This window comes from Aplysia californica, unplaced genomic scaffold (genome assembly GCF_000002075.1).
Source record: "Aplysia californica isolate F4 #8 unplaced genomic scaffold, AplCal3.0 scaffold00045, whole genome shotgun sequence".
Lineage (NCBI taxonomy): Eukaryota > Metazoa > Mollusca > Gastropoda > Aplysiida > Aplysiidae > Aplysia > Aplysia californica.
The window spans coordinates 1,146,837-1,174,033 of record NW_004797315.1 but is presented as its reverse complement, the minus strand read 5'-3'; the positions used below and the strand labels follow the sequence as shown (position 1 = coordinate 1,174,033).

The following is a 27,197-nucleotide window of genomic DNA, read 5'->3' as shown; positions in this document are numbered from 1 at the left end:
TTTCCCGCAAAAAATATACCATTGCAAATAAATGGATAATCAAATTGTTAGAGACATCACACAGTAAAATTAAGACTAAAACACGGGTCTGAAAATGGTCTTTTAATTCGTCGGGAGGAAAACATTGCTATTTTGAATAGGCTAGGGGAGAACACTCTGACAAAAAGGATTGCATTGTGTATTCTGCTGAGTGACGACAACTGGTAATTTTCTTGTCAACTTTCAGAGAGAAGAGAACAACATAATGGCCGTCCTTCTGTCTTCAAAAGCTTTTAGCTGTCATGTACTCAGTTTGTCCTTTGCCAGAAATATTCGTCAAGCTCCATTTACCAATGGCCATGCATACCATCTCTTGAGTCAAAGGGGTTCGTTCCGTGGGAACACCTTTCACAAGTTCAGGCACAGGAAACCTCCGCAATGCCATCAGACGACTGTGAGCTATTATTCTAGGGAGTGTATACAGACCCGGTAACCGGGAACAAAGTCACAAAGTATACAGACCCGGTAGGGGAACTCTTTTGTGATTTCGGAAAGTTTCAGCGCCCTCTTGGCTCAGGGTAGACCTAGGTTCTTCTGGTAGATCTATGGCCTAGGCTAGGTCTAGATCTAGATCTAGATCTAGATCTAGACAGACAGACATAAATCCTTGGTCTAGTTTCGAGGCTAGCCTAGATCTAGTTCTAGATCTAAATGAAGATTGCGGATGTCTTTTCGATGAACGATCGTTTTTCCTCCGTTTTGGAGTTGGAGGAATTACAATTTGAAGAAAAGAACAATGTCATAATTTCTCTCGAGCAGTCATCCTCTCTATTTCTCTCTCGCTCTGTTGCTCGCATTCTCTTTTTCTTTGTTTGTCTCTGTTTTTCTTTCTCCCCACCTATTTCCCACTAGACGTCTATATCTCTCTCGTTCCCTCCTGCCAACTGGGGCATGTCATACATTTTGCCAGCACTTCCCCCTGCTCTCTCTCTCTCTCTCTCTCTCTCTCTCTCTCTCTCTCTCTCTCTCTCTCTCTCTCTCTCTCTCTCTCTCTCTCACACACACACACACACACACGCACACACACTACCGGGTCTGGGAGCTGAAACTTTCCGAAATCACAAAAGAGTTCCCTTACCGGGTCTGTATACTTCGTGACTTTGTTCCCGGTTACCGGGTCTGTATACACTTCGATTATTCTATTACATTACATATCTACTCGGCGATTTTGTAGTTTCGTTCGTTAACACGGCAGTACTGTCGCGCTGGGTTTAGGGGTCAAGAGAGTCAGTTTACTGATGTTGCTGTATTCATTTGTATGTGTGTGTGTGGGGGGGGGGGGGGGGTGTACATTCTATATATGCCTGTGTGTATGTGTGTGTGTGTGTGTGTGTTTTGTTGAAATATATGATGTGTTAAAGGCTATAGGGGTGTCGCGGTGGGGAGGGAGGGGGGGTGGGGGGAAAGAGACAGAGAGAGAGTGAGAGAGAGTGTGAGAGAGAGTGTGTGAGAGAGATAGAGAGAGAGAGAGTGAGAGAGAGAGTGAGTGAGAGAGAGAGTGTGTGAGAGAGTGTGAGAGAGAGAATGTGTGACTGAGAGTGTGTGAGAGAGAGTGAGAGAGAGTGTGTGAGAGAGATAGAGAGAGTGAGAGAGAGAGTGAGTGAGAGAGAGAGTGAGAGAGAGAGAGTGTGAGAGAGAATGAGAGATATATATAGAGAGAGTGTGTGAGAGAGAGTGGGAGAGAGAAAGAGTGAGAGTGGGAGAGAGTGAGAGAGAGAGTGTGAGAGAGAGAGTGAGACAGAGTGAGAGAGAGAGTGAGAGAGAGAGTGAGAGAGAGTGAGAGAGAGAGTGTGAGACAGGGAGTGTGTGAGACAGAGAGAGAAAGGGAGAGAGAGAATTAGAGAGAGAGAGAGTGAGAGAGAGTGTGAGAGAGAGAGAGAGAGTGTGAGAGAGTGTGTGAGAGAGAGAGTGTGTGAGAGAGAGTGTGTGAGAGAAAGAGTGTGTGAGAGAGAGTGAGAGAGAGAGAGGGAGAACATAATAAATGTTTTCATTATTTTCAAAATGAGTGTGATAGCAGAATTAGATTCTCTACCCTAAAATTCACATGAAAATGCCAAGTTTCATCCCATTATTCTCTAATGAACATTTTCCCCTCAAAATACTTCAAGAAACGTCTCACTTTTTGGCGATTTTTAAAAATAAATAGTCCCCAAAATTTTGCAACAAATAGTCCCAATATAACTCTTTTATTTTTATCAATGGACTTTTAAAATTAAAAAAACCACAGTTCTTAGAATCTAGTTTTAAAGGAATTTTGATACAAATTTAATTTTTCATTGTATTTGCCATATTATCCATGCAATTTTTTTGTTCCTATGAATAAAAAAATGTAGATCTATCTTTTTTTGCTTAAATTTTTCACTTTAAGGAAAGACAAATATTTGATATGCTCTACAGAACAGACTACAGTCAAACAGCCATGGACCAGGCAGGCAGGGTAAAATTGAAGGCCTTCCCAAGGTTTCCTTGTTCAAGAGGGTAAATGTTTGGCTTTTGAAGTAATAATTCTTTTGTCTTATTTGATCAATTTTAGACTGCAAATTTAAATAATACAGCTGAAATTGTCCAAGATGGCCACCCATTGTTGAGGAGAAAAGTGGCTGTCTTAAACAGGTGGATGTCTTGGACAGTGTCATTATGATACAGAATAAACACATGGAAGAAGTAACAGGTGACCTTTAAAGTAGTTTCAACTTTATGTTATAAAATAGAGATTTTCCTTTTGTTTTTTATATGTTGTGTAAAGTAGTTAATTTGCATAAATAATATGTATTTGCAGGATTATATACTTATATAGGTACTATCATCATTTGCCAAGTGAACTTGTTATATTATATAATGAATTGCCAGCTCAGAAAAAAGTCCACTTTGTCAACTAAGTAGGTTCACATTGCTGGCAATTTGTCTCAACGCTGCTGGTTCCTTTTTAATTCGAAATGATCATCTACGAGGGGTATTCAATACGTTTTTACCCTAGCTTTGAAAGAAGTAAGCTAGAGAGTTGAAATTTGATGCTCACAATTTACTAATTCTCTACCTACCCAATCTGCAAATTGACAGTGTTGCAATTTTTGTTCAACCTTCAAAAGTCCTTGAACATAATGTGGCCTCGAATGGGACTAAAAAAACATTACCCCACAGCAGATATAGCATCTTCGGCACAATTTAAATGCTGTCCTTTGAGGGTTTTTTTTTTTTCAGATTTAGAAAAAAAGGAAAAAGTCAGGGGGTGCATAGGGTGAGTAGGGGAAAATTTCATAGCCACAATGCTTTGCTGTCTGGGTTTTGTTCACCTCACTGAGCATTATTATGCAGCAAGACCCTTGTATTCAAGAACCACTTATTGAAATTTTTGAAAACCCCACACACCCATACGGAGTGTTCCAAGAAGATAGAAATCACATCCTGCAAGTTTCATCTTTTGACAACAATTTCTTCATAGTTAGAGTAATGGCTTACTGAACACCCCTTGTACTTATCATTACCTAGAATAGGATTAGTTGCCATCTTTGAAATATAAGTTTACTTACTGGGAATCATAATGTACTTTATACTGTTTGAGGTATCCAAGTACTTTACGTGGGTCTCATGATTTTTCCTGCTCAGTTTTGTCTTGTCCTGTAAAGTTGACCTTTGCTGATTATTCATTCTTGCAGCTTGTTGGCCAAGTTGGACCTCAGAAAAGAAACTGGCATCCAGGATCCTCCAATTTAAATCCAAATGAAGTAGGAATTGCTGGTGCAAAACCTGTCAGATATATTGATATGATGAAGTCTATGCTGACCTATATCTGGCCAAAGGACAATCTGCGCTTTAAGATTCGTGTTGTGATTGCCCTGGGTTTACTTGTTGGCGCCAAGGTGAGATATCGAGGCTTTGTTTTTTATTGTTTGAATAAATTTAAACGCCAACACACCCGACAAAGTTCATTCAGAGACTCTATGGCTCTCATATTATGTGTGACCCATTGCAGTTTAACAATTTTTACTTCGGAACACAATTCACTGACTGATTGCCAGCCACTGCAAAGTGCTAGAAAAACAAAATTCTCATCATTAGAAAATATGATTTGATGGCTATCGCACCGCACAAACAGAAATGAAAAAAGTGGTAAAATGATTCCGTAAGTTTTTCTGGAAAAGTTCCTCTTGTATTTAATTATTATGCGTGTATGCATGTTTTTCATGAATATTATGTAAAGCGCATAGAACAATGATTGTAACACTGATTTGCGCTATAAAAATGTGATATTATTATTATTATAAGTGAATAATATAATATTATGGGATGGGGGGATATAAGAAAAGTGTGGGGGGGGGGGGGGGGGAGGGGAGGGGTAAAAGTTCCCAAAAAGGTGTAAGATTATATTTGAACTGCCCCAAACCATGCTGGTCACACCTGCCCAACGTCAGTGAGAGTTTAAGGACCTGACGCATGTGTCAGGGGATAAACTGTATTATACACCATGCAACCTCCATGCAATTTTTTTTTTTTTTTTTTTTTGTAGACACTCAAATTTACTTTTGATTTTGATTATCAAAAGTCAGGTTGGTTACTTTAATTGCAATTAGCATACCAACAAAGTATTCCAATAATTCCTTGAAATTATTTTTGCTTTACACATCTTTCAACCTTTCTTGCAACTTTTGCTAATTTTTCTTGCAACTTTTGCTATTTTCAAATGCATCTTTCTCCAGTGACAGATTATAAAAAATTTCATTATTCCGTTTGAATTCTTTACTTAAAGTACTGCAGGGTTCAGCATGGCACTGGGGAAAATAATGTGGGAATGATTAATTATAACAATGGCCTCAGTGAAATCTAATTTTGGCTCTTTTTTGCAGGCTTTGAATGTAACTGTTCCCTTCATCTTCAAATATGCTGTTGACTATCTGAATGCACCCGCTAATTGGCTTGGCTTAGAAAACCCTGGCAGCACAATTTTCACAGTTGCATTTGCTGTGATGGTTGGATGTAAGTAGTCATCGGTCTTTGAGTTGTCATGTTTTTTGTCATTTATTAATTGTAAGACAGCATGGTGAAATCAGGCGCTCATCAAAATATTAGAATTGAATGAACTGGCATTTTTCTGCCGGTTTGACAATTTTGATCGAATTTTTGCTTTTTTTGCCGAACACCTTTTAAGTCCATTTAAAATCACATTTCTGTGTAGATTTTACTGAAAAACTCTGATTAAATCTTCAGTTTCCACAGACTCTTAAGCTATTGAAATAACCGAATTGTGGCAGCCTTTTTCTTGCTAATTCTCCCTCTGAGACAAGGCGATCCCACCTCTTTCGATGGCAAATATCTCGACTTGTATGTATTCAAGATAAAGAGTGGGGGGGGGGCTCTTGAGGCCTAGAGGTTAAGGTGTTCGCCTCTCATTCAAAGGTCGCGGGTTCGAACCCGGGTAGCGACGGAAATTTTTTTTTCTCTAAAATTGTCTCCTTTCTCCTTCTTTCCTTCTCTCTAGCAATATTCTGTCATCTGCTTTCTTCTCCACTTTCTTCTCTCACCCCCTCGCCCTCTTTGCCCCCTCCACCGGGCTCCTGACTCTTTCTGCAGTCTTTCAACTGCTACTCCTTGGCTGCTCCTTACTACTGTCTTTCAGCCACACCCCTGATCTTCTGGTAGGACAGATCTTACACATAGCCTTCTCAGACAAGGGCAAAAAATCTCGGAGGTCCCGTGTGCAAGTTGCGCACGTTAAAGACCCCTTGGTGGTCCAAAATCGATAAGAGTAGGCTTCGGCCGCCTCCCGGGCAAAATTCGAATTTTCCTATCAATTGAAAATATTTGGTGTGTCCCACGCGCACATATGACCTTAGGCAGTTGCGAGCACCGTAAAACACCCAAAAAAAAAAAAAAAAAGATAAAGGGTATTTCTTTTCTATCGAAAGCAAGACAAGTACTGAACAAGCTTCATGATGATACCTATAACTTCGCATGCCCAAAAATTGACCAGCACCGGATTCCTCTGCGTCATAACACAATCGTCTTTTTTGCTGCAATGATGCAGGACGACGCTGTGATTCTAGTATTTAGAGATGAAGAAAATCAACATTACTAAAAGGGGTCTCTTGTGGCCTAGAGGTTAAGGTGTTCACCTCTCTTTCAATAGGTCCCGGGTTTGAATCCGGATAGAAATTTTTCTTCTAAAATATTGTCTCTTTTCACCTCCTTACCTGCTCTGGCAATGTTCTATTGCCTGCTTTCTTCTCCACTTTCTGCCCCCACCCCCTTTACCCCCTGCTGTCTTTCAGCCACACTCCTGACCTCATGGTGGGAAAGATCTACACCTAGCCTTTTCGGACAAGGGCGAAAAATCTCAGAGGTCCCGTATGCAAGTTGTGCACGTTAAAGATCCCTTGGTGGTCCAAAATTGATAAGAGTAGGCTTCAGCCACCACCCAGGCAAAATTCAAAGTTTTCTACCAACTGAAAATGTTTAATGTGTCTAAGCCACTCTTATTACCTTATGCAGTTGAGAGCGCCGTAAAACACTTATTAAAACATTTTTATTTCAGAAAATGTTAAGACCTTGTAGTTGCTGGTCAATTGGAAATTATCTGAATGAAATGGCTTTGTTTTCTTTCATAACTTTGCAAGGTGCATGACCATTTTCCTTTGTTTCTCTTTTTGCCTTAAGGTATATTGCTGATTCTTAGATATGTATATGTGTGTGTGTGTGCCTGGTGAAAGGTACCAAATGAAGCCTTATGAAGAATCCCAGGTTTGCATTTTCATGTGCATAGATCATTTCTGAACAATATGCTTTTTGAATTTTTAAGATATCTTCTGTAGTTTTTGAGATATGGGTGATTTTGTTAGGCTGGGTACGGAAACAAAGTTTTGAGAAAAATGACTTTAAAGTTTCTGTTTGTTTGTGCTTCAACTTCAAGTAGATAGATCTATGCTTCGGAACGACCTGACAACACATTCGCTACTCACAAACCAACTCTAAAAAGCAGCTAAGACAAAAGAACAGGTTCTAAGTGTTTATATTACGTTTTCAAAACAAATTCACCACCACCTTGAATGAGAATTTTCAAGAAGTAGATCTAGGCTAGGTTTTTGCGGGCTGAAAAAAGCTATACATGTACAAGTTTGCTCTCCTAAAAAGCGAAAGGGTGTGGATGCGCAAAGCTTCGCTTTGTTTACATGTTCCAGATAGAGAAGAGAATGACCTAAATTTTGGTATGCAATATGATTGGGTTGACTTTATGAATAGACAGGAGAAGCCATCCGCAATGATTACTTGTAAAACCAATTTTCTTACGCATTTTTGGGATTATGCAATATACCTCGGGTTAAAAAAACATCTTTAAAAATGTATTCTAAAGCAAAAGAAACCCAAGTCCTTGTAAATATCTATACATGAATGGCTAAAGAATCTATTTTTAATATAACTTAGTTTTTGAAGCCTAATATCACGGTTCGAGCAAATGCGTCTTTTGGTACCTTTCACCAGGCACGCTTATATATTATGCTGGTGTTTTCATTTTCCTCAGAGTTTTTTTGAGTTCCTAAATGGCTTTGAAGAACATCAATATAACTTTTCTGGCCATTTGATTTTACATGATTAACTAAGTATATCACTTATTTTCTTTTTTTCTTTTACCTACTTATGATTATTTTTATTTTTTTATAAGTTTGTTCCCTTACTTTTCATAGATGGTTTGGCCAGAACTGGGGCTGCTTTGTTCAATGAGCTTCGCAATGCTGTCTTTGCCAAAGTTGCTCAAAGCTCTATCAGAAAAGTGGCCAGGAATGTCTTCCTTCACCTTCACTCCATGGACATGAACTTTCACCTTTCAAGACAGACTGGAGCATTGTCAAAAGCCATTGACCGTGGGACAAGGTGGGAAATGTTCATATTTCAGAATTTCTCTTATCAGACTGAGGGGCTCGAACTGAGATAGCTGCTGGTTCCGTAAAGTAAAGTGAAATTTAAGTATATCTCTCTATATGTGAGACATTGCCATAGGTGGGGGGTCCTCAGAAGGGTCATGGAGGCCAAAAATTAATGTTGATCAATTTCAATGAATCTTTGTCTGCCCATGCACACCTAATCTGTACATATAGACATCAAATTTCAGAGCAAACAGTCAAACGGTTTCTGAGGTATGATGGTGTCTCTTGTTTAAAATTTTAATCTTGTCGTACATAACAGTGATGACAAACCTATGTGAAAAATATAAGAATAGCATAATGAAATTTCAATTTTATTGCCAGCACCAGCCCGCATTCATATATAAACAACACCCAGAAGTAAAAAAAGTGAATAAAACGATGTTACGTACTTTCTTTTTCTCTCTTTTACTCTCTCTCTCTCTCTCTCTCTCTCTCTCTCTCTCTCTCTCTCTCTCTCTCTTGCTCTCTCTCTCTCTCTCTCTCTTGCTCTCTCTCTTTCTCTATTTGCCTTTCTCTCTCTCTGTCTCTGTCTCTGTCTCTATCTCTGTCTCTCTCACGTGCACACACACTCACAAACACACACACACACACACACACACACACACACACACGCACACGCACACGCACACGCACACGCACACACACACACACACACACACACATACACACACTCATGCACTCATTCTCTCTCTCTCCTAAATGCACACACACTCTCTCAATGATGCACACACAAGCATGCACAGATGGACAAACCTGCATGCATGCTGAATACCATTCACCCAAATGAACAAGCCATTGAAAAGATATAAAATGTATTGTGTTTATGTTTGTTTTTCACAGGGGTATAAATTTCGTTCTGAGTGCATTGGTATTCAATGTTGCTCCCACCTTGTTAGAAGTTTCATTTGTCAGCTCGGTTCTGGTAAGCATTGAGATCCCTTACATTTGTGTTACGACTTTGTGGAATCAGATGTTCGTCAATTTAAAAATAAATATTTTGGGGGGGGGGGGGGGGGGGGGGCTTATGGAGATATTGGCTGCATCTTAAAGACTAGACTGTTCACGTGTCTTGCGTTTGATGAAAAAAAATACCCATCTTGAATAGAAGTTGAGAGCTTGAGTGTCCTTTGAAACTGCAAAGTCTCATTTTTGGTACCTTTCGTCAACGTATTTCAGTAAAGCCACACAGAAACATGTTTTTACAAGGACATTAAAGGTGCCGAACATAAAAATAAATGTTGGTTTCTTTGGTTTAATTTATTGACGAGCACCTTATTTCACCCTGATGCCCACTTTTAAGTATTGTAGAATGAGAAAGTTTTCACAATTTGTACATTGTTCAACATCTGAAGTTATGATAAGATTTCAATGATAATTCGTTATAATGATTTTTGTTTGTTATTTGCTTCTTGACAATTTCAGAAGTGCCATGTATATTAAGTATTTTGACGTAAAAATAGAATTATTTCATACCTAGGTCATTTCAAAAAGGAATTTCAACATCCATAAGACAGTTGATGGTTAAGAAAATATCTTCAGTGTGAAAGATGTGGTTAAATACTTGTATTTTTATACAAACTAGCATACTTGCACATAAAAACATATGATTACAGTAATGTACATATGTGTTAAAATAATTTGGATCCTTTTTCTCATTTTCTTTGCCTTAAACAAAGCACTTTTTGAGCTCATGGGTTTTTAAATATTTTTTTATTAGTTGGTGAAAACTCAACCTTACGTCATTGCAATGTTCTTCTCTGTTTCAGTACTACAAATGTGGAGGAAAATTTGCCTTAGTAACCTTGGGTTGTGTGGCATCTTATGCTATTTTCACCTTTTTAATCACGCAATGGCGGTAAGTTGTTTCTGTCTGACTGCACAATGTGGCATATTTCCTTTTTTTTAATGTAGGTTTTTTACGCCCCTATCAACACAGTTTAGATCGTTTAGGAGGGGGCTTTCAACCCTGCCAGTCAGGGCCAGTCATAGCAGAAAGACTTGAGATACTCTGTAAAAATTTTCTCTCTACTTGGGAATCGAACTCGAGCCTCCTGCTTGTTTCCGGAAATTTTCAAAGTTTTATATATGATAGTAAAGATATCCATTGTAATATTGTTGATAATATTAATTAATAGATGTAATGATAATAAATAATAATGCAGTCAACTGCAGTTAAGATCCCTGTACCTGACGTTTTGATTGGCTTGTGATCAACTCATTCACAGAAACGGAACATTTATTGCATTAAATATGTATAATCGTACCCCCTGTGCTTTTTACAAGACCAATTTGTCTAATATCCTGCTTTTCTCTATGGGTACACTCTCCAACTAAAACTTTCACAAGCATGTCTACAGTACTGGCGACATCTGGCGGTCACTCTATTGGCAGCAGCTGGTGAAGCTCAAGGCAGGCATATGTGTCGTCACTTACCATGCTAAATGTAGGGCCTGGTTACACTTTCATTTCAAGTCATCATAACCTGTCTGCTACCCAAGGAGGGTATCTCATTCAGACATGCAGGGTCTTTATCTATCTATTCACTAGTCATCTTTATGCAGTGAGATGTGGGGGCACACTATTAGCTCAGTTAGTGTCGTGCTGGGCTACAGAGCAGGCCCTGGTTCGAATCCCCAACGCCTTGTTCTCAACTTGGTTGTTTTGGGGAGTTTTTAAGGCTCTCCACCAGGTGGCTTGGTCCTATCGGAGGTGAAAGTTAAATTTGAAGGTTCCATCTCTTTAAATGACTGTTGAAAAAGATGTTACTCCTTTAGAACAATGACCAATGACCAATGATGTGTACTAAATCCTCAGGGCTCTGTGATCTCTACTTTAGATTTATGCAACTGTTATCTATTGCGTGTGTTTAGTAAAGTGTGTGTATCATACAAGGTTATTGTTAAAGATAGTCAAACAGGTTTTTCGTTAACTCTTTAATCTCTGGAGGTTTTTTTTTTTTAGCTATGCCAGAGCTCTCTGTCTCTTTTGGTATGAAGCCTGAAAATAACATATATGGCACTAATTTGTTTATTAAAGCAAAATAAATGAATCTATTTTGATAGTTCTTCATCTAATGCTGAAAACTAATACAGCACCATTGCTGTTGTAAGGGAATGTGCCCGAGCTGCTGCTAGAGGTTCACTGGCACAGTAGTTCTGACCGCGTTCGGACCATGTGCTGCTTGGGAGCGGCTTGTCGGAGATAAGACTTAAAGGTGCCTTTGATATTGAGAACTGCGCCTAATGTTCTTTTCCATCCTGTTTAGGACAAAGTTTCGGGTGATGATGAACAAGGCAGACAATGAAGCTGGTTCAAAAGCTATTGACTCCCTCATCAATTATGAAACTGTCAAGGTATGTAGGAACTTTGTACAATTTATAGAATTTTGATGTTTTTTTAAAATCGAAAAGTGTTTTATGATTTCCTATGTTAGGTTGCTCAACCTTGATGTTTGTTAGTGTTGCTTTGGATACCCTTTTTCAGTTGGGACTGGGCATTTAGCATATATGCTAAAGTACTGAGGAAACGTGCAACAAAGAATGAGAGTCAAGAGTCTTTATATATCATTGTATGACATTAAACTGAACTACGAAAGTGGGTAACTGGTTGGATTACTTCCTTAGCAGCACTACCTGCAACTTTTATTTTATTGTGGGGATAAAGGGTTGTTCTCACACTTTGGCTGTTGGAGAGTTTTTATGATTGGCCACCCTTAAGGCTTGTTCATTAAAGATGATGATGGGTGGTTGGCGGGTGGGCTGTCATGGTTTGTTTCTTTTTAAAAAATTGTTCTTATATCTCCTCCTTTTAATTGTGAAATAGAATGTAGTATCACCTCTAATCTTCAGCTTTTATTTAATTTTTTGTTTGTTTTTGTTTGTAAAGTGTTTTATGCACTCTCAACTGCATAAGGCCAGTTGAGCGCACGTGACATATTATAAACATTTTCAGTTTGGTAGGAATTTTGAATTTTACCCAGGTGGCGGCTGAAGCCTACTCTTATCGATTTTAGGACCTCCAAGGGATCTTTGACTTGTGCGATTAGCACAGGGGACCTCAAATATTTTTGCCATTATCTGAGAAGGCTAGGTGTTAAATTGTCGATTTGTGGTGAACTTATAATATCCAGACCTTTTATGTATTATACTACTCTAATAACTTGTAAATCTAAAAAGTGCTTACTCTTTGTGTTACAATCATCATCTTTCAGATTTTCTGCCCAAGAACTTTCATTTTTGCCTATTATGTAACAGAATGTCGTTTTTTTCGCAAAACGTCAATTTTTGATGTTTTTTCTCATCTACTTTTTTATTTTCTTTTTGATTCCAATGAAATTTTTAGGGCTTAATGAGTATGTAATCGAATTCAGAGGCTTGAGGGGGTAGGTCGGTTATCGTCTCTAACTTTTTTCCTACTCAAGATATCCAAGATCCCAACTGAATGAAATTTTTGCATTGAGTATATCTATCAATGTACCAAATTTGAATGAATGTGGTTGGTAAATAAAAAATGTCTTTTACCTTTATGAAAGCTGTTTATTTTCAATATGGCGGCCATTACCATGGCAACCGTATACTTAAACAAAAAAATTAAAGTTACATTTTACATATGATTTCTTGTTATACTTCCTTGCTATAAGGCTTTATCAAAAATGCCGTAGTTACGGATATATGTTTATAAACAAGCCCCCCCCCCCCCCCCCCCGTAATGACCCCAACACCAAAAAGTGTGTTAAATTAGAACCTTACTCTTCTATACACCATTAAATGAGTTAGTAAACTTAAATTTGCTCATTCCAGTATTTCAACAATGAGAAGTATGAGGCTGACCAGTATGATAAGTACTTAAAGACGTATGAAGACGCTTCCCTCAAAACAACTGTGAGCCTGGCAATGTTGAACTGGGGGCAGAATGCTGTGTTTAGTGTCGGCCTCACTGCCGTCATGATTATGGCTAGTCAAAACATCATGGCAGGTTAGTGAAGATGTCTTTACTTGATTTTTCCCCTTTTGCTGCCTTACCTTCTTCCTGCGTTACTGTGTCTGTCCTTAACGTCCCTTTTCTTACCTTTAATTTTGCCTCACTTAACGTAATGTTTTCTTTGCCTTATTTTGGGTTAGCGGATGCTCTGGTGTGGTTTTTTTCCTTCTTTCCTATCAAACATCTATTGTCCTGATCTCTCCTCCTTCTTTTTTGTGTTTGTTACTCTCTTGTAACACCTCTATTCTTCGGCACTTATAGGACCTTATTGTGTTGCAAATACTGTAAAACTCATTCTAAAACTAAATTACTTTTGCTTGTCTTTTCTTCTGCATCTGATTTTTAAAAAGAAAATCATATTCTCTTTGTCGTTGTTATGCTAACTTTCTTCTTGATACATCAGTTCATTTTGCTTTTAATAAAATAATCTTTTTTTTTTTTTTTCAAAGAAGCCTCATACAGATAAAAGGTGGTATTTTAAGATGTTCTGTCTTTTTTCCTTGTAGTTTTTTGCTTCATATCTTGTAGTATTGTAAGAAGCTCTGGCAAACTTTGGTGCACCTCTCATAGAGCATAGAGTTAATTCAACTTTATGAAAACTTTTCGTGCATTCATTTATTGTGGTTTATCTCTTTTTAGAAAATTTTCAAAAGATGGTAATCCTTTCACGTTCCAAATCATAAAAAAAAATAATTTGATCATGTATAGGTCTAACATGTTTTTCAAATGTGACATTGAAATAGATCCCTTATTTATACCAAATGATTTTTTAAAATAATTTTTTTAAGGGGACATTTGTGTTTTATTTACTCAAGTTCTTGGGTATTTTCTCGAGTTGTTGAAACATGACAGATTAGACAACATTGTTCTCTTTTTCTCTCTCCATCTTTCTCTCTTTCTCTCTTTATCTCTCTCCCTCTCTCCGTCTCTCTCTCTCTCTCTCTCTCTCTCTCTCTCTCTTTCTCCCTCTCTCCACCCCTCTGTTTCTCTCTCTCTCCTTCTCTCTCTGCCCATCTCTTTCTCTCTCTCTCTCTCTTTCTCCTCTTTGCTTTCCCTCTGTTTTTTTCTGTCTATAGATCTTGCTTCGTCCCTGCATTATATGACCATTATTGTGTCTATGTGGTTCTCATTACTCATGGTGGGTGGTTGGCATGTGCTCTGATGTGGTTTGCTCCTCCTTTCCTATCAAACATCTATCGTCCTCATCTCTCCTCTTTTCTTTTGTTTGTACGTTACTCCATCAACACCTCTAATCTTTGGCATCTGTATGACCTTATTGTGTTGCGAGTGCTGTAAAACTCTCACTGTAGCTATAAAAAACCTTTGCTCAAAGTCAAACTCAAACTCATAATCACCCCCCCCCCCCCCACTCTTCAGGCCATTCCCAAAGGGGGGACATTTCTTGTTCATGCACAGTAGAATTGTAAATGGGCTGATTCATCAATGTCACGCTTATAACTGTGCCTGATCTATAACAGGGAACTGCTGCTTTTTCTTTCCAAATCCTTACTATTGTCACTTTTCCTCTACTTCTTTTGTATGTTTGTCACACTCTTGTGACCCGCCATTTCCAGGGTGCCTTGATAGTTGAAGCAGACTTTGCGCTGTTGAAGCTAGAGAGGTGAGCAGAGTAAGTCTGATTCCCTGTAAGGACTTCTCTGTTGACATCCACCCCTTGGTGCTCATATGACCTTATGCAGTTGCGAGCGCCGTAAAACCTCTACTAAAACTTAAAAAAAAACTCATAATTGGTATTCCAGGTACTATGACTGTTGGAGACTTAGTGATGGTCAACGGACTGCTGTTCCAGCTATCGTTGCCTCTAAACTTCCTTGGTTCTGTGTACAGAGAAGTGAGACAGTCGCTCATTGACATGCACACCATGTTCAGCCTGCTGAACATGTCTCCTAACATCCAGGTGAGTGGGTAGCTGGTGGTTGCTCTGGTGTGGTCTGCTCCTTCTTTCCGATCAAACATCTGTTGCCCTTATTTCTCCTCCTTCTTTTTTGTGTTTGTTACTCTCTTGTAACACCTCTAATCTGAAGCACTTATTTGACCTATTAATGTTGCCGTAAACTCTTACTAAAACAGACCATCTAGGTGAGCATGAACCCACCAAACAGGTACAGTCAAACCTACTCCAACAGCCACCTGTCTAAGACAATCACCTGTACAAAAGATAATTTCCCAATGCTCCCCCCCAGATAGGATAATTATGTGTACACAGCTGTGCTCTTCTGTCTATTGCTGGCAATCTCTTCACCCAACCCTCTTCTTCCCCCCCCCCTGTATTTTTTTTCTATATTAAAATGACTCCAAGAAGTCCACCTTTCTTAGACAAAACCTTTTTTCAACCCATGGTGACTACACACATACACGTGTGTGTGTGTCTGTGCGTGTGTGTACAAGTTTTTGTGGAACAATTATCATCATCAATGGGTGTATGAGAGCTGTTGTGAAACGACTAAGGTGATATTCAGGCCATTGTTCTTGTCCTCAGAACAAGCTGAATGCTCCAGTACTGCAGGTCACACCCACAGAGTCTGCTATCACCTTCCAAGATGTCTACTTTGAGTATGTCAAGGGACAGAGGATTCTGAATGGTCTCAGCTTCACAGTGCCCTCTGGGAAAAAGGTGGCCATTGTGGGGGGCAGTGGATCCGGGTAAGCTGGTATATCTTGCTTTTGATGTCGTTGGGGGACTTAAAAAAAAGATAATCCCGTCCGAAGTCCAACTTAACCATTGGGACCTATAAAGAAGAAGAGGTGCCAGGACCCGAGAAAAAGATTAACTTAACCGAAGATCAACTCAAGCGAGTTCAACACAAGTGGAGTCGACTGTACTTGTGCTGTAGAATTGGGTACCGGTAGTTTCCAGATTTTTACTCCCTTCTCTCTCAACTTTTTTTTTTCAGTACCTAAATGTGAGTTCCTGAAAACGTAATGTGTTTTGACAGGTTCATGAACCTGCACTTTCACTCCTGGTCTTGAAGCTCAAGATTTTTGGGATTTTTTTTCCTTTTGGTCTGCGGATGATATATAAGTATAAGTTGATGATGTTGCAATGCTTTTTGAGTTGTAATCGCCTTTTGCCTGTTTTCTTTTTTTTAAATGTTCTTTTGTGTTCTCACTAGGAGGAGACAATAAGTGTTGGAGATTGTACGAAGTGGGGTTTTTATAGTCTAATGTAAGGAGTTTGACTAGCATTTAGAGTAACTGTAATTTGTGCAGTTACATATTCTTTCAGGCATTTTTCGCAGGTTATTTAACCCTTGGTCCCAAAGTATGAAGGCTTGAGCTCCTGCTGTGAAGGAGTTGGGAAAGAATTAAATCATTGATTCAGGAATTGATTTCCACAGTTTGACGGAATTGATTTTTTTTTTCAACTAGACTCTACTACTTTCACAACGTGCACTTTGACTCAAGACAAAGAATGGACATAAACATAAAGAAAAAGGAGTGTAGCTTCCCTTAGAGAAGCTTCATACAAAGTTTTATCATTCACATTCACAGCTGTGTTGATGAGAAACTCCTTACTATCTATGTGCATGACCCTGGCCAACGCCAGCCACTGGAAATGGCCACTCATCATTTTGGGCAGAAGTTTCGGCCGCTAGAAGCAGACTCTCGGGTATAATGAGTCAATATACAGTCAAACCTGTTTAAGACGGCCACCCATTGTCAAGGAGGAAAGTGGCCGTATAAGACAGGTGGCCGTCTTAAGCAGGACTGATCAAGATGAAGAAAACAAACCATTCCTTTCTGAGGTCCCAACCGAAAGTAGCTGCATTGTTGTTGTTGTTGATATTGTTGTTGTTGTTTTCGCTGGGGGGGGGGGGGTGTTCTTTTGTTGCTGCTTTTGTGCAAGTGTGACAATAAAACCAAATGGACCGAGTGCTATGGTAAAACAAACACACGGGTCGCCACCACTCGGAGAACGAGCGACACTTCTGTCACAAGTTCATGCTGACGTCCATTGTTACTTTGTTACAGACTGGGTAAACAGTGACCACTCATCTCACTTACAATTTGTGTATGAGTTATGAGGGATCATACGCTTACCTCATTAGCAGCTGAAAATTTGCTACCTATTGGTCAACAGTGGGAGGGGGCTATGCAACATGATCTGTTGGAGAGACTACCTAACAACAACGACAGGTGATTGGATTATGACGCCTCACCCACAACGTCGGGGGGCCAATGCATGATTTATGACAAAACGTAATGGAGTCACTAAGGTGGCCGTCTAAGACAAGTGTTATTGTTTGGTGTGATAGGGGTTGTGTGTTAAAATATGGTGGTTGCGGCCGCGTTGGACAGGTGCCCATTTTACACCGTTAAATTATGTAGAAATAACGCAAGGGGGGAAATGGTAAGTGGCCGTCTTATAGAGGTGGCCGTCAGGGCAGGTTCGACTGTATTGGGCTTTGCGTCAGTTAGATTGAAAATCTTTGACGTTAAGTTGCCAAAATTACTTTAATAATCGGTGCAGTGTCTCACAGAGCCTCTTAGTTAATTTTTAAAGATTACTGTTGTTGATATATTAATTAGGAGAACCTTCAAACACAGTATTTATCCTCCTGAAGTGTGTATTTGTGTGTGTGTGGGGGGGGGGGGGCACCGCATTTTAGTTGGAAAATGGGCCATTTACCCAAAAAGCACTTACTCTGTGTGAGTAGACTCGCAGCAGTTAAGTGCACCTGACAATGTAATGATGAAATGCAGATATAAAACCAGTGGAAAACTTGGTTTGCGTCTTGAGCCAGCATTTTGGTGATGGGTCCATCTTGAAGCTAGAATTAACAGAAGTTCTTTTTAAAAATGTTCTTAATTCTTTTTCAGAAAGTCAACAATCGTGCGATTGCTGTACCGGTTCTACGACCCAGTGGAGGGACAGATCCTAATCAATGGTCAGGAAATCAATGAAGTTGATTTGGACAGCGTCAGAAAAGCCATTGGTGTTGTGCCACAGGTCTGAACTTTTGAAACAAATACCTTGTTTGCAATCAAACTGAAAGCCATATATCTCAGAGAAGTGCAATAAAAGGTCATCTAAAAGTCTCAAACAATCTCAGACTTTGTACTCTCAAAGTTGGAAATGAAAATGCCTCTTGATGTTGTTTCAAGTAAAATGTTTTCACATCACGTGCATATTTTATTGAGAGTTTCTCTCCTTACGACATGCCTATCCTTTTGTCAGTTTGAGAGACCTGTGTGAGTGTAATGTGTTGTTGGTAATGTGAAAAATTGTTGAAAAGTTGTGTGTTTTCATGGATCAACTTTTTTTATTTTACAGACATGAAATTTTGTGCATACCAACAGAAACATGTTTCCTAACAGTTTTTTATCCGATGTAACCAGCATCCCTAGCGCCGTATTTTTTTTCGAGCACAATGTCTTCCTTGTCTATAAATTGCTGCCCCTTCAGTCCTTCTTTGATTTTGGGGGAGAAATGAAAGTCGCATGGTGTGAAGTCTGGAGAATAGCAGGGATGTTCAAGGATTTCCCATGGCCTGGAGTTCAGGAGATCAATGACATTTTGAGCTGTGTGCACAAGCACATTGTCATGATGGAGGAAAACGCTTTGCTCAAGGTGGCCCAGTCGTTTTCTTCTGATTGCTGGTCTCAGCTTTGTATCAAGAACCATCTTATTATTGTCAACATTGACTGTTGTGCCAATGGGAACCAGCCAGTTCAAAACTACACCTTTGTGATCAGAAAACATGATGTACATCCCTTACAGAGCACCTTGCTTGCTTCACACTGTCTAGGATCGTGATGATCCTGGGTTTCTCCATTTTGCTGATTGTCTTTTCAGTTCTGATCCCATGAATACACCCATGTTTCATCACCTGTTACGATTTTTGTTTTAAAAAATCTGTCCCTTTATTCCGTACCAGGTGGACAAAAACCATGTTCGTAGCACACTTGGTCTTCCTTTTGCTCATCAGTCAGAAGATGAGGAACTTTTTGTGTAAAAAGCTTTGCTTTCCTAAGATTATCCGTAAAAATACTACGAACTGTCGCCTTTGACAAAACAACTTCTGCGATATCTCTCACAGTTTTTCGTCTGTCTTCTTCAACAGAATCTTGAACCTGCAAAAATATTCATCTCTCTGCCCCTTTTTCTTACTGTTAAGATACTGGGGCAATCAATATTCAATGCCCATAGAAGATCATCATGTATTTCTTTGGGTGATTGCTCTAAAAGAACCATGCATTAGTTGACGAACATCTTATTTTGAAAACCAAAGAAAGTAAATGTAAGCAAAGTGTCATATTGACAATTTTCAGATGGTGTAGTGATGTGAAAATTGGTGTTAACAGTATACGCATGTTGAAATAATATTGCATAAAATTTCATAGTATTCACTTGAAAAACGAGTACATTATATAACATGGAAACTTTCTTTTGGTACAGACCTCGTGTTTGAAAAATACATAAGAATGATCTGCTCTGAAGGCCACTTGTTCAAGACGATCACCTGTACATACAACCACTTACCACTCCTCCCTCGCGATTTATCTGTATTATAATGACCCTGTCCAAGACATCCACTTGTCTAAGACAACCGGTTTTCTTCATGACATGGGATGGCTGTCTTGGGCAATTTCAATTGTTTTTTGAATGATCTCTTAAGTTTCTCTTCCATCCACCCCCCTCTATGACAGCAAATGTTCAATTCAGGCTTTTTGAGTGCTGTCCTTGTACAGCCCCCACCGGTAGCCGTACTTTTAGTGGGTGGTTGGTGGGTGCTCTGGTGTGGTTTTCTCCTTCTTTTCAATAAAAAAGCTATCGTCTCTATCTCCCCTCCTTCTTTTTTGTGTTTGTTACTCTCTTGTAACACCTCTATTCTTCGGCACTTATATGACCTTATTGTGTTGAAAGTGCCGTAAAACACTTACTGAAACTATACTTTTATTGATTTGTGTTGACTATATCAAAACTGCTTCTTTACAACAACTTTTCTCAGGACTGCGTTCTCTTCCATGACACTGTCTACCATAATATCGCGTATGGGAACCTGTCTGCACCAGAGGAAGATGTTCACAGAGCCGCCGAGATGGCAGAAATTCACGATGCTATCATGAATCGTTTCCCCAAGAAATATGAGACCCAGGTTGGAGAAAGGGGTCTGAAACTTTCAGGTACATTATGTTATAGAATGTTTTCTCCTGCAAGAGACTCTTTTCTCTGAACATTTTGGCTGAGCAGTTCAGAGCATTTATTGTTCCTTTTGACACCTTTAACCCTTTAACAACTGTCTGCCGATTTTATTGGCCGGTCGGCTGCTTTTGTGCTGTTACGTCTGCTATAATCAGCCATTCGTAGATCTAATATGACAACGCCACACTCAACTGCACTTTTTTGTTCACAGCTTTTTTACATTTAGAACTATATTGACTTTCACTTTTCACTGTTTTCAATTACATTCTGCTGTTTGAAGAGGCACAAAATCTTGATAAGTGATGTCAATATTTTTGTTTTCAAAACTGAGCTAGATTCACATCCTAAGAGTAACAATATAGTGTGACTTATGATTTGACACCAAAAAAAGTTCACATTTTCAGAAACAAATAAATATTCTGCTCTTGAGAATAAGTCATGTAGATATTCATCTCCTAAAAAGTGGCTTTTGGTGCCTCTTGGTGCAATTTTTAGTAAAAAAGAATATGAAGAGGTCATGAAAGGGCAAGGTCAAAGTCATTCCATTCTGTTCAAAAACTGAAAGCATATATTATAGTATGCTCATGATGAAGCTCATTCAATATATTTTCAGAAAATATTTAAGTATTTGGGTGTAGTAATTCATGTTATCAATAGTTTGGCAACCATCTGATTCATAGTGATATTTTATGGTCGGCCGAGAATATCCCGGTAACTCAAAACCACATCGGGTCACAAATGTGATGATAAAGTAACACTTTAGTTTCTGCCACCGTAAAAAGTATACATTTCCTGAAAGAAAAGGAACAGGCAACACTACAGAGCAAAGCAGCTAGACTTTGAGACAAAAACCCCCACAAAACATGGTTAATCATGCTTTTGACTTCACATTTTTACTTTAGAAAATTTAAAATATCACCAAAGGTCAAGTAAAGGTCATTTCAAAATTGTCAAAAATAAAAAGAATGCTCGTCATGTTGCTCATTCATTATTCTTCCAGAAAATGTATGGTTATATAGGTTTCCTGTTATTCCCAAGCACAGTTTGAAACCTTTTCTGAACCATATGAAAATAGACAAAACCCATCTGGCAGCACAGCAAAATGCATGTACAGTTCTAGGGTTAAGATGGTCTCCAATGGACATTGGAAAAATAACACTTTATCTATGTTACTTATCTCATCAGTTTTCCTGCTTTTCCCCAATGCGCTTACAATATTAAAAAAAAGAAATACATTGAAGATGAAAATACATCATTTGAGGTCATCAGAAGTGCACTGCATTGATGAACACAAAATATGTATGGTTTGCAGTACTAATTGAATGAAGTGTTCTTTTTTTGTTGTTTTAATTGTCTCTGAGAAAATGCTTTGAGGTGTAGAATAAGGTGGCAAGATTTTATATCACTTATGACTTGTGTTGTAGAAGCAGTGAAAGACGACTGCTAGGTTTTTCTTTTGGTAGATAAATGCATCACAGCGCGGTGGAATCAGGCGCTCGTAAATTTGGGGGCATGTGGAGTTATTGGTGCCATCATGAAGCTTGTTCATTTGCCTTGCTTTCGAAGAACAAAATGTCCGTCTTTCTCGAATAGAAGTCGAAATATATGCATTAGAAGGAGGTGGGGGTGGCCCGGTTTCAGAGGTACAATTAGCGAGAAAATGGCCGCCAAAGTTTGGAAAATATTATAGCGTGAGAGAACTTGGAAAGCGAAAAAATGTACTTTTTTGTGGCTCTTATCAACGTTTTTTGTGTGTGAAATCAGCAAAGAAATGTGATTTTAAATGGACTTAAAAGTTGTTGATCCAAAAAATGAAAATTCAATAAAAATTTCCTCACTGGCGGAAAAATGCTAGTTTCTTCAGTTTCTTTATTTTGATGAGCGCCTGGTTTCACCACGCTGCCTCACAAATTTTTTTTTTCTATCTCTTCTTATCACTTATTTTGTTATGTTACTGTATTTTAAATTTCTTGTTTGACATTATCTTATTGTGTCTTGTTTTATTTTGTATTGGGTTTTTTTGTTATCAATCATTACTTATTCAAATTGTCTTGATATAATATTTATATTCTGTCTTGTCATGTGATTTCTCATATATATTTCTTTTTATCATGTCTTGTCTTTGCAGGAGGAGAAAAGCAGAGAGTAGCAATAGCTCGAGCAATCTTGAAGGATTCTCCTATCATAGTTTATGATGAAGCCACCTCATCTCTTGACACAATCACAGAGCAGGTAAAGAAGCCTTGTATGAATGTGTTTGCTCTTCTGTGCTCATCTGTTTGTGGCATGAGTGACCAATGAACCAACTTCCATCCAAAGTTTTTTATGTTTTAGTAAGCGTACTTGCAACACAATTAGGTCATATAAGTGCCAAAGATTAGAGGTGTTACAAGAGAACAACAAACACAAAAAGGAGAAGAGATAAGGACGATAGATGTTTGATCGGAATGAAGGAGCAAACCACACCAGAGCACCAACTACCCACAGTTCAAAGTTTGTGGATGTATCTCTGGGCCGTATGTTGCATTTCTGGAATTATGCTGAACAGGGCATCCAGTTTGAGGAGTTTTCATAGCACTCCACCTATTTGGCCACAGTCATGTTGGCGATGTGTGTTAAATTGGAGTTGCAGTCTTTGGAGCTACCTTACCGCTCCCGAAGGAGTATTAGTTTCATATCATTCTCTAAACGCTCTGTTCTTATCTTACTGGTACACCTGTTCAGTGGAGGTGAAATATTTTTTGGTTTTTTATTGGGTTTTTTCTGAGTTGATTACTTTGGTTGTTCTTTTTTCATACTGTCTAAATCTTATAACAGCAGTTACCCATCTTTCTGTATTTTATTTTGTGGGTTGTTGGTATAGATGACCAATGCTTCTTTTCCAGTTCTACATGACCCTTAGTTTTATGCTTTGCTTCTCTTCATCAACTTTTCTTTTTGTGCTCCAATTTCAGAACATATTACAAGCTTTGAGGCGGATTACTCAAGGTAAAACCACCATTGTGATTGCTCACCGCCTGTCGACGGTGATGGACGCAGACCAGATTCTTGTGCTGGACAAAGGTCGAGTGGCAGAACAAGGCTCTCATATGGAGCTCATGTCTCAGCCAGACAGTCTCTATGCCCATCTGTGGGAGAAGCAAAGCCAAGCTCTGGACATGAACAATAACAACAATACAAAAGCTAACAATGAGAAAGACAGTAATGGTGGCGTTATTGATGAAAAGGATTCTATACCTCATTGATGACGGCGGGCTATGTTTAGAAATCATGAAAATTGTGTTGTATTAAAGAGTCCAGTACAGTCTGCCTTTCTCTTCTGATGATAACATTTTTGCCTTTACACTGTTTTACAATTCAAACTTTGTTGTGCTCCTAAAAAGTGGAGTTAAAAAAAATCAGAACTACAGTTGTAAGGGACTAGAGTACTTTTGAGAATTGTATACACTAGAAAGTACTTTTAATTATTAAATTATTTATAGTTGGCCAAAGAGTCGTGTAAATGCTGTGTGCTTGCTGTGTGTAGAGAGTTGAAGCTATACTATCAGTTGATTGGTGTGTTTCCCTTTCATGAGACTTTGTCCCTTATGAGAATGTTAGGTCATGGCTACACATAGTCACATAGAGAAACATCAAGACTGGACAAGAATCAATTTGATTAGTTATCTAGACTGATAAGGAATTAGTTTGGCAAACTTTACTACAAAGTTTTAAATTCATCTGCCAGCTGAAAAAACTTTGTAACCTCTCAAGTTTTCTAAAACCATCTGTGGATCCAATTTTCTTTTAAAGCTTCGAGAGAAAAGAGATGCTCAATGTGCCAAGACACATAAGCTTTGTCCCTGGGTAGTGATACTTAATTGTACTTTTTTTCCCCTTATGTTCTTATGAAAGTAGTGTATGTTGTAAACAGTCCTGAAAAAACAATGAAGTTAATTTTAAAAAGAGTAGAGACGGTTTGCTTTTAGATTAGTAGTATGCATACCAGTGTTTGCAGGATTCTGTTGTGTATAAGAAATCTGTTTTCTACTTTTATGTTTTTATTGGTTGTAGTTGATGTTAATACATGATGTGTGAGCCATACTTAAGTGGTTGAGATTAGTTTATTTGCTTTTAACTGGTGAAGTTTTTGGATCGTAAAATCAAAAAGTGTTTATGTAAATTATTATATTTCTATTTCTATCTTCCTGTCAGTGTCACTGATAAATATTGAAATAGTTGCATTTCAGTTTTTATTGATTTGATTAAAAAAACGATTTTTTTAAAACAATAGGGGCACACCTTCTAGGGAAATCAGTCAGTCTGTCTTATGTAATGTAATCATTGACCTGATGGTTCTCTTGTGTGTTTTTTGTTAGTGGGTTGACAACTAAAAATGGAGTACCGGTACTGAAATAGTTGTATTTCATTTTTGTTGATTCAGTTTTTAAAAATTTTGCTTGAACAATTGGGCATACTTTTGTAGGATATTGCTCACAATTTGTTGTATGTAATGTAATATTTGACCTGTAGGTGACATTCCCATCCAAAAATGAAATTTCTAATTGTGGGGACTATTTAGGCTACTGTGTTTAATAATCTACAGATGACTTAATATAAGGTATCTTGGAAAATCTACATCTTCTAAATAGAACTGCTGTGATATTTTCAAAATTAATTTGTGTAATTTCGTTTATTTCCCACTACTGATTTTTTTTTTCATTTAGGATGTATGAGAGCAGTATAAGTGGACAATGTAAATGTTGAAGGTTTCACACCAGTCTGTGTAGTAACTGATCTGTCCGTTTCCTTGTTGTCAGGGGTCCATAAGACACTTAATAAGGCACTCTTGCCTTGTCAAAGCAATTTAATCAGAAGTAGATATCATGTATTCTTATTTAGTCTGAGATACATAAAGTTCAATTAATATTTTTGTATGCTTGTTTGCATGCTCGGGTGATTTTATGTAATCGTGTATGTTTGCGTAAAATATGTGTATACTTGTGTGGGTTTGCATATTTATTTTAGTGCAGATGTTTGCAAGTGAAGGTTAATTTTTTTGCTCTTTTATATGTTTTTTTTTTTCTTGAACATCTATTATTATATTATTTCTAGTATTTTCTTTTTCTTTTTGAATACATTTGCAGTTCCACAAAAAAATAGATGGAAATACTGTCTGGAGGTGGGGTTACCTTACCTATTCTCATCCACATTAGCTGCAATGTAAGCATTGCTTTGCTTAAACTACGTTGATGGATATCATTTTGAAAACAATGAGGTATCGTGTCTAATACGTCCAGGCTTTATGTACCAAGGCTTTTTTGTTATCTGCTCCTTGTAACAAGAAAGAACCTGGCGAATGAACAGTAGCTTATCAGATGGCAGAAAGGCTGTTCCTCTTGCGCAGCATGGTGAATAATTGTTTTCTATCTCCTCAAATACTAAGCGGAGAGGGCTAGGTTGAAAATATTGTGGAAGCCAGAAAAGCATAACTAAATCTCAGTAGGCTACTGTTTTCGGTATCATACCGAAAGAATAAAAAATGAATGAAAATTGTACCTGGCACCAAGCACAAGCTAGTCAAAACCTGTGAAAAGGTTTGGTCTGGACCCTAAGGTTGCTTGTTATACTTCAGGAAATCGGGCATTCTTCTTTTTAGCCACTTAGCTTCATTAACTCTTTTTTATCTGCTTTCATTATTTTAAAAAGTACCATATCGGGCTAAGTGTACATATTTTCAGCCGGTTTTGATTGTGATTTTTATTTTTTTCTTTGCTGCTTTATTAGGCTTTTGTATCCAAGAACATGTCTTTCAAATAGTTTTTGTTGTGCTGAGAGTCGGAAATTAAAAGCTATAATAATTTCTTGTATTGCTGGTATTAAAATATTGTTTTTTCAAGAGTGCCAGTCTTACGTTAGATAGAGTGCAGCATGTATGCTAAACGTTTGTGTTGTTTTTGTTCTTTTAGTTCGTAGCGTATACACAGCCTCGTGGCCTACCGAGCGCATGGTATCGGTGAAAAAGGGGTAATTCAGATGGCTGTATCTTTGCTATAAGACACCAAATGCTGTACACCTTGTAAAAGTTCAGCTTTTCCTTGTTACAATGGTGTAAGTTGTTTGTATATTATCTGATTATTTGGAGCTGGATAATCGCCGTGGAAAGCGAAGCCCCTTGCAGTCGGAATGTGTGGTCGGCTGGTTAAAAAATTTACACAAGTGCATTCAAATGCTTCGCAGAAACATTTATGATTAAATACCGTCTTTTCATTGGTGGAGAACTGTCGGATTTAGGTTATCATGTTTCATTCAATTTGAGAAAGAGCTCAAACACAGTGAATCCATTGCTGGCACAGTTCCGTTCTAGGACAAACAAAAAACTGGGTGCTGCACGAGCCAAAATTTTACAAACTGTACTTTGCATTGAGCTTAACACAGTGCAGCCATGACAACACTGGTTCGTCCCCATGCTAAACACATCCCACAGCTGGCGTTTTGCTGGTGGTTTCAATTTTAATGTTGCTATAAAATTTGGCCAGATTTCATCTGTTGTTATATCAGCATGGAGGTTGAAAGATAAGTTGGAGCTATGTAGAAGAGACAAATTGTTTACAAGTAATAGTATGTGTGAATGTAAGGATGGATGGTTGTGTTTAACTATGTATGTGTGGATGGATGGTTGGACTGATAGAGCAAAATAGTTTTGGATTTTGCTTTATTACTTTATTTCCAGACTTGTTCATGAATAAAAGTTGAAAGCTACTTGGTTCATTTGTGGTGCTTCCATTGTTAGTTATGAGTTTAATTTCCTATCGTTATATAATTTTGGATATATGCGTGTCACATACTGGTTTATTGTAAGGTCAAGGTATAGAATACACGCAATAATTTGTAGCAGTGTATGTACCTCAGTGTGATCAAAAGCCATTCTTTTTCTGGTATGCATTCCAAAAATGTATTTCTCATTTTTGAATGGGGTCGAGCCAAATCCTGCAGATGGTCGAATACACTTGGCCTCATCCATCCTCTTCTCTTCATTAATGAGAACTTCATCAACTAGGTGATGGAACTCTCCATGTAACCCTCTTTTCATGAATTTTGTGAACTTAGTACCT

General features: G+C 38.3%; 1 protein-coding gene across 1 annotated transcript; it reads left to right on the top strand.

The window, feature by feature from the left end:
- The first annotated feature begins 141 nt into the window (after positions 1–141).
- On the top strand, positions 142–26,844 carry LOC101855627 (ATP-binding cassette sub-family B member 7, mitochondrial). The gene is made up of 15 exons (XM_013079237.2): positions 142–433; positions 2,437–2,517; positions 3,696–3,899; positions 4,884–5,013; positions 7,716–7,902; positions 8,796–8,877; positions 9,722–9,810; positions 11,221–11,308; positions 12,755–12,929; positions 14,696–14,853; positions 15,436–15,599; positions 17,778–17,907; positions 19,910–20,084; positions 22,232–22,335; positions 23,058–26,844. The coding sequence occupies exons 1-15, from the start codon at positions 245–247 to the stop codon at positions 23,346–23,348; spliced, it is 2,247 nt and encodes a 748-aa protein (XP_012934691.1). The 5' UTR covers positions 142–244; the 3' UTR covers positions 23,349–26,844.
- Positions 26,845–27,197: the final 353 nt, after the last annotated feature.